Source organism: Microtus pennsylvanicus, chromosome 4 (assembly GCF_037038515.1).
Source record: "Microtus pennsylvanicus isolate mMicPen1 chromosome 4, mMicPen1.hap1, whole genome shotgun sequence".
NCBI classification, from domain to species: Eukaryota; Metazoa; Chordata; class Mammalia; order Rodentia; family Cricetidae; genus Microtus; species Microtus pennsylvanicus.
In genome coordinates this window covers 10,055,649-10,065,705 of record NC_134582.1, presented here as the reverse complement: position 1 = coordinate 10,065,705, position 10,057 = coordinate 10,055,649, and the positions used below count along the sequence as shown (strand labels likewise).

At 48.6% G+C, this 10,057-nt stretch overlaps 1 protein-coding gene across 1 annotated transcript in view; it reads right to left on the bottom strand.

The window, feature by feature from the left end:
- Positions 1 to 496: 496 nt before the first annotated feature.
- The window catches only part of Ark2c (arkadia (RNF111) C-terminal like ring finger ubiquitin ligase 2C), a 98,553-nt gene continuing 88,992 nt past the window's right edge, over positions 497 to 10,057 (bottom strand). Inside the window, exons 7-8 of the mRNA XM_075968222.1 lie at positions 5,696 to 5,802; positions 497 to 5,444 (exon numbers count right to left, since the gene is read on the bottom strand). Coding sequence (XP_075824337.1) covers positions 5,327 to 5,444; positions 5,696 to 5,802 — 225 coding nt within the window. The 3' untranslated portion in view covers positions 497 to 5,326. The remainder of the gene's footprint in view (positions 5,445 to 5,695; positions 5,803 to 10,057) is intronic.

Sequence of the window (10,057 nt, the reverse complement as noted above, 5' to 3'; positions counted from 1 at the left end):
CCTACCAGGGGCAGCGAATGACCCCTCGGAGAGCCTGGCGTGGCCCTCTCCACAGCTGAGGGGGGAAAGACCGCATCCCAGAGTGGGGAGGCTCAGGGTGGGTCATAGCCAGCCAGAGCATAGGGCCTGTCTTCCTCTGACCCCACACAAAGGCATAGCACGGCCATGCGGAGCCCTGAAGGGGGCAGTGTCTGCCAGGCCTGGCAGTGTGTGGTGATTGTGCTCCACCAGCGTGGTGGGTGACTCCACAGGCCATCTCCAAGGAAAGCAAGGCTCGGGGTATCGGCAGAGGAGAAGCAAGGCAGCAGCAAGCAAGAAGCCCCATCCCAGGGGTGGGGCCGAAGGACCACTTTTGGTCTAGCCACACAGGTAGGTGGTGTGGCAACCCCAGGTCTTTATTTCCTCCTTCGTGCCAGAGCTATCCAAACCCACGGGGCCTGCTGTGGAGGGTGGAGCTACCCACCAGGCAAAGGCAGTGATGTCAAGAGCCAAGAAAGGGGGAGGGGTGAGTGAGGAAAAGAGGGAGAGGGGAGGGTCGGCATGCCAGGGTGCCTGCCCACTCACAGGCTTAATCTAGGGCCGCTTCCTCGAGGCCTCCTCACCATCAGCTCTTACACAGACTTACGAGTCTGGAGCCAGACCCCTCTAACTTCACAGCAGGCCCTCGTATCTGCAGTATCTGCAGCCTCTGTGGAACACAGGCAAGGAGCGGTGGTGGGGAGAAGGCATGGTGCAATTCTATAGCCCAGTGCTGGCCAAAGAGGGATGGCGCAACCACGAAGGTTCCAGACAAGCCTGGTGGTGGTGGAGGGTGCGGATCCCAAACACCCTAGTCTGGGAGTTCTAGTCTCCCAGCTAGTTCCCTCTGGCAACAGGACATGGATCTCCGCTCAATCTGGGAATGACCTAGCCCTGAGAAAGTCCACGTTTCACACCCAAGGATGTAGCTACCTAGTTGGCCTCCTTGCCACCTGCAGGACGCGGTATTTAAGAGGACCCTGCGGGTGCCTGCTCTGACCAGCTCTCTAAGGTCATTCTTAACTGACTCCCTCTGGTCTCCATTTCTCTCCGTGCCTTCCCCCTTCCTTTCCTCTTCCGTCTCTCCCAAGAGAATGAGACCCATCCTTGTGATCTCACCTGGGACTGTGGTATATTCTTTCTGAATTGGGGGACCCATCTTGCCCCCCTCTCTAAGAACAGAAAGCTGACTCAGGGAAACCCGGAACTTGCCCTTGATCCCAGGGAGCCAGCTGTGGAGCTGGTGTAAAAACCAAAGTCTTCCGGCCTTCCCCTTAATAAAACAGGCTTTTTGACTTTCAGAGGACCATGCCCGCTGTGACTGAAGGACCCCAATTCTGGAACCTTAGTGAGTGGGAGCCCAGGAATAGCCAATGACCCCCTGTGCCCTGAGACAGTCCTCAGGGGAGGGAGGATGAGTGGGCTTGAGGAGGTAGGAAGGGGGCGGGAACAAGGGAAGCAGGCTTGAGGTGGGAAAGAGGGCTGGGGGAGGGGCCAAGGGTGCCAAGTGAAAGGATTACCCCAGCCTGCTGACGAGTGCAAATTATATTTATATATGTGCTAAATACAGTCACTATGTTGGAGCTTTTCACTAGATCACAGCATACAGAATCAAAGGTTTGCATTTCGTATGGAATGTATCCAAAGAGGCCAGCACCACAGTAGGACAGCTTGCAATCACACACCCTGATAGTTTGGACGAAATAAAGTTCGCAGACTTTTATTTAAAATGGGTTTTTTGTTTGTTTGTTTTCGCAGTTGTCATCGTACCAATGCATGCAAAGCATTCCACTCCCAGAAACGACGCCAAAATGAGGTAATAGGAGCAATAAAAAACATTAGTATCCTTTCTAAATAAATAAATTATAATTAAAAATGCAAAACAACTATAAAAATAATTAAATAAGAACCCACGATATCTACAAGTTAGTCATAAATTATGATTGTTAAATATAAGGCATTGAAACTCACAAAACCCTGTAAACTAGCAACGTGCCATGTTTTTTATTTTTTGTGTTTTTTTTTTCTTTTTTTGTTTTTCTATCAGCTGAAATCGCTCTAGCATTTGCTCTACACGCGCGCGCGGGAGATGAAACACAAGGGGACCTGACAGACGTTGCTACAGCCCCACGTGGGGAATGTTTGTCCCGCAGGCAGGGCGGCTTGGGGGATTTCTTCAAGAAAAAAAAAATAGTCTGGTGCTTTTTCTTCACCATTGAAAAAACTGTGCTTGTTCGTTAGGCGTAAAGAGTTAAGAATGCTTGCACGGAGGCTGGGGGCCTTTGCAGAGGAGAACTTGAGGCCTGTCACAGGTGGTGGCGAAAATGACACGGGGACCTGGGGGCCTAGCCAGGTGGAGGAACGGAACAGCCCCTGCTGCCCTCTGCCTGTGCCCAGCTGGATTCGTGGCGTTGGGTTGATTGGTGTCCTAGGCGGACCTGCTGAGCCATGGCTGCGGTTAGGAGGCCCAACTTGAACCTGGGGCCGCTGTCAAAGGCACTCATGCGTCTCAGTCAGAAAAGGGTCTGAGTCCCTTGAGTTGAGCAGGAGAACTTCATACGACTCTCTCCTGGAGATGGTAGATGTGAGATGCCGAGGCCTGGCCCTGCCTCATCTCCACTCAGCTCTGGCTCAATGGCCAGTCTGGGGACCCGGAGAGGAGGCTTTCCTCCAACCAATCAGAAGTCCCGAAACGGGGACTGGGCGGGTTCTAAGTGCTACTCCATCCCCTACCATCAGGACACAGGGACCCCAGGTAGGTGGGAAGGGGAGGGGGCGGCAGGAACAACCCCTCCCTTGCCCAGGTCCTAATGTTAGCCTGGGGCTTTCAAAGAGCCTGCGTGAACGGGAACAAGGAGAAACCACTCTACCCTCTCCCTCAGCCTGCGTACCTCAGCCTCTGAAGCAGATATGTGGGGGCATAAAAGGCCTCTCAGCAGCATGGGCAGCAACAGCTCTATTTGAAGGATGCATTGACGTTAGAAAGAATCACAGACTGTGTGTATCGGGAGAATTTAGTGAGCATCCAATCCAACCTCCTTGGGTCGCAGCTGAGGAAGCCGAGGCCCAGCAGGGCAAAGGGTGTGGGTGGAGGTTCCAGCATCTCTCCGTTTGCCTGTGAGGAGCTGGGACTAGAATCAAGGACACTAGTTCCAGTTCCCCCCCGGGTCTCTGCCAATTCTCTTTCCCTGCCAGCCTTGCAGGACAGCCTCAAAGCAAAGGGTAGAAAGTGAGTGGCCTCGGGGAGCAAAGACCTGCCTGGACCACCCCAGTTATCTCTGAGCCACAGTCTTCTGGTGAAATCTTGGTTTTGGCACGGCCCCGGGGAGGAGCAGGAGAGAATTCACAAGTCCTGGTGGCTTTCGGTCAGCAGCTCCCTGACATCCTGACTCAAACATTCTTTCCCCACCTGGTGGGTATCCAGCCCTGGAGTTGGAGACATTGTCCAAGCAACCAAAGTTGTCCTGGTCTTCACTGTCTGACCGTCCACCGCAAGCAATGTTGGATGTTCCCCGATCCTCTCATAATTCCACCAGGCAAAGACGTTGCCTTAGTGATCATCTTCATCAACTCTTGCCCCAGTAGGCACTCAACAGAGATTTTAGGAGACATCAGAAGATGGGTCGTGGGTGTAACTTTCGTCTGGATAGTGGATAGACAGCCGCTCCTTCGTGATGGTATCCGTTGTGCTAGAAAGTTCTCTCTCGAGTCCAGTGGTCCCCTGTCAATTTTGGTCCTGATTCATCCTCATGGGGTTTCTTCCTTTATCCGACCAGCACCCTAGCTCCTTGATACAGAAGCATTGAGACGGGCCAGGGGTCGAGGTTGGGCTGGATTCTGAGAGCAATGCCAATGAGGGACGACGAGGAGGGCCGGGGGCAAAGGAAGGTCACAGCATGCCAGGTGCCCTGGCGTTTTTTTTTTTTTTACACGTGATTAAGAGCTACGCTTGGGTTAGAATTAGCAGAATCAGACGATCAAGAGGCTAGGGACACGGGCCTCCCAGCCCAGGCAAGTGATCTCATAGCAAGGGCCATCTCTGAGGGGCTAATCAGACAGGATCCTGGAGGATGCTCAAGTTACTCCCAAATTTAGGGACTTGACTTCAGCCCTGAGTGCTAGCGGAGAGCACGTTGGCCAAGGCCAAGTGTACGCTGCCAATGCTATTTCATCTGCATCATCTGGTTAATTGTTTGCATAGGGAGGCAGTGGCTACATTGCCTCTTTGTGGCAAGACGAGAGCTCAGGATAAAGTTAGGAACTGGAGTGCGCAGGGGGCTGCTGGCTCCCAGGAACATAGGGCCACTGTGGCTGGAGACTGCGTCTTCCCTGGTTCAGTGTGGAACCTAGGAAGACAGCTGGGACCAAGCAAATGGGCCCCAGGACTGGGGAGCTCACCTTTATATGGCCCCCCTTCAGTGGCGAGGGTTCTGCCCTCCTCGCCTTCCCCAAAAGCCTCAGAAACCCAGAGAGACCCCATCTGTTCCTTTTAAGCCCTACCCCCTTCTCAGATGCCCCTTCCACACTCCGTGCACTGTAAACATGAGAAAAACAAAGCCCAAGGAAAAAAAAAAACAAAAAAACAACAAACGAGAACCCCCCTCCCGCCTCCCAACCTGGGTGAAAAATTTTCATCCTTTTTCACCGTAAACAGGATTTGGCTTTTTTCTTTTTCTTTCTTTTTTTTTAACCTTTGATTCCTTTTTTTTTTTTCCTTTTTGCTCATAAAGACGGGAAGATTGGGGCTGTCGTTGGTTGGTTCGGTCAGGCACCAAAACAAGAAACTCAATGAGAAATATTTGGTGCAAGTTCAGTAATAGCGACATGTCCACCACAGATGACGAGAGCACCACACACGACATTTTTCTTAAGCTAACATGCTCTGGCTGCCATCCACAGAATAGCTAGAGACCCCTACATGGTTTCTACGTGGTCAAGAGGTATATACACAATCCTTCAAAGGACAGGATTGAGGGGCCGGTCACCAGCTAGTACCCTCGAGATCACATCTAGTTCTCAGCAGCTGGGCCCCCCCGCTTCCCGCCCCTGCTCTGGGCACGGCCAGCTCCCTCCCCCTGCGCAGCAAGGCGATGAGGCAGTCACCATTCTGGATGGGTGGGTCCCCCCACCCCTTCCTCTCCCTCAGACACTAATACCAACTCCTCTTTCCACCAAATGTGCTTGCAGGCTTCTTCTCTACGTCAAATGGCTCAGAAGGCAAAGTTTGGCTGCAAGGGCTATGGCCGTGGGGGGCGAGGGGGCGGGGCCTGGTGAAGGAAACGGGGCGTCCATTGGCTAGCTTCCTCCCTCAGCTGTCGGCTCCCAGTTGTGTCTCAATGTCCACTCGGCAGATGGGGCATTTCTTGCTCATGGCGAGCCACTGGTCCACACACAGTTGGTGGAAGAGATGCATACAAGGTAGGCGTCTGGAAAAGAGGAGAGTTGGTTTTCTGGATAAACCCAGACCCAGGGGTGAGAGTATGGCTCAGATGAGAAACCATGGCTGCAAGTAACTCTCAAAGCCCTTCTTCCAGAAAGGCCTTGGCGTTGGCTTAGACCCCTCAGAGCCGCTAGCACGCTGTCGCCACGCCCCCATGTTCGTGGTCACCACCTCTAGACTATTTCGCCCTCCGCTTTACTAGTGCAACCATGAAACATTGTAGCAGTGGCCTCTTACCTCACGTCTTCTCCATCCTCCAACATAGACAGACAGATCGTGCATTTCTCATCTGTGTCTGACTCCTCCCCTTCGTCTTTCTTGCCCTTGCTGTCCTGGGGTCTTCGCTGTGAGTAGAGGAAAGAAAAAAAAAAGAACATTCATTTTAGTTACCTGATACCAGCTCTTGCTGGCCATTGGCTTTCACCCACAGGCTCCTCCCACACTGGTAGCCTCTTCCTTAGCTCACTGCTATCTCCTCACTCTTGCAGGGAGGTTAAAAGCAAGAGAGGAAGAGGCTGGTAGACTGCTGGTGGCTGTCCTAGACACAGTCAAGGGGCCCCCCCGGGGTTTGCAAAGGACCTAGGCTCCTAGTCATTCTGCCCTGTGCAGAGCTACAGCCTGTGAATTTTGGCTTTCCCTGTCTCCCTCACATTGTCCACTCCCTCTCACACCCTGTCTAACATGCACCCCTGCCTCTAAGTTAGAATGTGTCATTCATTCATTCATTCGTTCGTTCTTTCCACTAATGTCCATTCATCTATGCTCTCATTATTAGGTGAACACAAAATTTCTCCACCACCCTGAACTCCTTTAATTTGTACCACGTGGTTCTAAACTGTTTTCAACAGTTGTGCTTCTCTCCCTAGCAAGAAAGTTCCCCTAAGCTACTAAGCGGTAGCTCTCGTACGAGGTTAAACACCACGCAGCTGCTGTTCATACTTCCCGATTTACGCCTTTCTATCCCTGATTCTACGGTAATTATTTGACAACAGTTAAGCACTCTGCAGATCGTTTTCAAGTAGCACCTGTGGCCAAGTACAAGGCATGCCATTGCTGCTTAATAAATATTCTGGGGAAGAAAAAATGTAAGCAGTGAATTAAATCTGTGCGCCTTCCACGTCCCTATGCCCCACGCTGCAGATGTCTGGTTGTAAGGATGAGAGTAACCACGGACAGAAAGTCATCCAATCTGGCCTCCCTCCAGAGGCAAGCAAACTGCAAAGTCATGTTGCAAAGAAACACATGGAGTCACAGATGAAGACCAGAGAGTGACATTGGGTACATGTCAGGACTACCTCCCTAGTTGAAAGCTCAAAAGCTCCTTACTCTGATTTCATCTGGGGGTATCCCGCCCTGGTTAGAACACACAAGGAAGCCTATTGCTTCCACTGGCTGCACCCCCTCATGTGCCCCATGTCCCAGCTGCAAGTGATGCCAGGCTGCTGCAAGTCCCTTTATCCAGAAAACCAAGAGTATCCATTATCCTACATGTTGGCTACGCATCATTTTTAGTATTAATAGAGTCATGACCATCTGCCTGCTGAAGGTTGGCAGTCTTTGTGGCAGGATTGGCTCCGCTAGAAAAGAAATGTCCAACCAAACAGCATTAAGCCCCAGCCATATGCCTAGTTTCTATTGCTTTTATCCACCATTTTTACGATTTCCTTTTTGTGTCATACCTTCAGTTCAGCACTGTCTTGTTCAGCTATTTCTAATCCTTCCTTCTCGCCTTTCACAGCACATTTCTTAGCCTAAATACTTAATCTCTTAAATCTTTCTTTTTCTCCATTGTCTACAGAACTTTGTGATGTGGAATATTATTTTAACTAGGCAAAGATGTGCTACACTTATTTCTGCTGTGGATTATCACTTTGTGTAAAGGTGTGCTACATTTGTTTCTGCTGCATTTGTTAATGATGTAAAGATGTGTTACATTTGTTTATGCTGCATTTGTTTAACAATTATGTAAAGATATGTTGCTGCCAATTGCACCTGATTGGGCTAATAAAAAGAGGAATGGCCAGTAGTAAGGCAGGATAGGGATTGGCGGGGTGACCAGCAAGAGAATAAGTAGGAGGAGAAATCTAGGCTTGGAAGAAGAGAAGAATAATGAAAAGAAAAGGGGAAAAAGAGAGGCATATCCCGGGGCCAAAAGCCAGGCAGCTTCCAGCCAGATGTGGAGACAGCAGGAAAGTAAGATATACAGAAAGAAAGAAAGGCAAAATGTAGACAACGAGAAGTGGGTTGAGTTATAAGAAGTAGCAGGAACAAGCACAAGTTAGGACCAAGCAATCATAACTAATTTTTTTTTCTTTTTTTTTAACTCTTTTTTTTAAAATTAATTTATTGATTAAGGATTTCTGCCTCCTCCTCGCAACCGCCTCCCATTTCCCTCCCCCAATCAAGTCCCCTCCCTCATCTGCTCGACAAAATGACAACACTTACCCTTAAAATTAGTTTTGTGGCCCAAAAGAGAGCCTGGTGCAACTTTGATTTTAACTTCAACTTTTTTCAGCATTTATTTAATACTCACTACTCATCTATCTTCTTATTTCATCAGTTCTTTTTAACTTTGATAATCTTGGTTTTTGTTGTTTTGTTTTTGTTTTTTTTTTTTTGCTTTTCAAAACAGGGTCTTACTGTATAGCATTGACTGTCCTGTAACATAGAGATCCCCTGCCTCTACCTCCAAAGTTCTGGAATTAAAGGTGTGCCCTACCTACCAGTCCTGACTTAACCTTGATTATTTTATACTTTGCTTTCATTCCTCTTCCTATTCTTATTTCTTTCATATGGTCTTATTTTTAATGTCTATATATTCTATTTTTATTATTAGTTAAAATACACTTTAACTTTATATTATTTTAGTCCCTGTTAAAAATTTTAAAATTGTTTTAACATTGTATTTGGATCCTAAGGTTTATTAAAGTTGTCTTACCTTAATTCTTCCTATTCCTTCTCTACAATATTTTTCTCTTGAAGTTTTACTCCTCCTATTTATTCTCACTGATCCAGCTCCCTGAGCTGATATATTTATATTGTCACCAGTTAGTGGAATTGTTTGGGATGGATTAGGAGGTGTGGTTTTGTCGGATGACATATGTCACTGGAGGCAGACTTTTAAGATTTCAAAAGACTTGTGCCATTCTTTTTGGATCAAGATGTGAGCTCTCAGAGGTTCTTTCTGCCATGCCTTTGTTCTGCCAATGGGGTCTCCAACCTCCTGAAACTGTAAGCCCAATTAAACACTTTCTCTTATGAGTTGACTTGGTCATGATGTTTTATCATGACAACAGAAGTAACACACGTGGTGGGGAAACTGTTTGCTCATTCGTGCTCTTTGATACTGACACCCAGCACACAGGCTCACCGTTGGCTGTTCCTGGACACCAGGCAAGTACCCAGCCCTATGTATGAAGCTTCACCATCCCACTGCGTCCTGAAGCAGCCATGTTGAAAACAGAAGGAATGGGCCACTGTCCACACCCACACAGCCATGCTCAGAAGAAGTGAAACTCAAAACTGGCTGACTTTAGTCCCAAGTGATTTCAACTACTGCTGTGTTGGGTATCAAGAGAGTGAATGAAGGTCTCTGGGTACACCACGATGAACCTTGGCCTGTCCTTATTTTCTCTAAATTTGTTTAATTTTCATTCGACATTAACCTTTTTGGTATAGTGATTCAAGGTTACACAAAAACTAAGCAACAATAATGTATTTTCAACTTCCACTATAGGGAGCAAAGGAAGTCCTGAGTTGTTGGGACCAATTGGAGTCCTGGCCTTCAGCTGTTCTTCCCTGCTCGAGCCTTCTGATTGGAGTTACTAAAAGCTGTGCCTTGCCTAGAGGATCGGAGGATGGGGTTTTCACCTGTTGGCCCACTTGACTGCTGAGTATTTAAGCCTCCATGGTGCTATTGAAATAAAGGGCTTTGTGCTAGTGATTAGACCTCCGTGTGTCTGTCTGTCTCTGTGTGTGTTTGTGTTTTCTCAACCTCCAGCCCCTTGCCCAAAGCTCACGAACTATATTGTACCACAAAGAGCGCAGACAGGCATTGTGCGCTGCAATGAGTGATGAGATCCTTGTTGAGTGTGTATTTTGACATGTGTGTGGTCATGTCAAGGATGCCCAAGTCCCAGACTCGTGGGACAACTGGCAAATCTGTTACCCATAAGGCTGGGTCTCAAAAGAAATGGCAAAGCTTCTCTTGAAAGTCTGAGTGTTTACATACATTTCATCAAGGTGTGCAGACTAGCAACTTCAGTTTCTTCTGCCTGGATGTTTGCGTCCAGCTTACCTACAGAGACTACCAGCCATGCTGAGGTTCCGGGCTGCAGTGGTCACATTAGAGAACCCTACCTGAACCCAGCTTCATTGTATGTGTGTCTGTGTTTTTTCATTCCCTCACTGCCCCTAGCCAGGATTCTAGGACCCAAGCCACAAGCAGGATGTGGCCCCACCTCTCATATTACATGGTAAACTTCGGACAAGTGATGAACCAATACTGGCCATTATTAGCTCAAGCCTGTTAGTTTCCATGAGTTAAGGGTTGGAGCTGAAATGTTGCAGGTTTGACTGCACACTGGTGGCTTTGGAAAG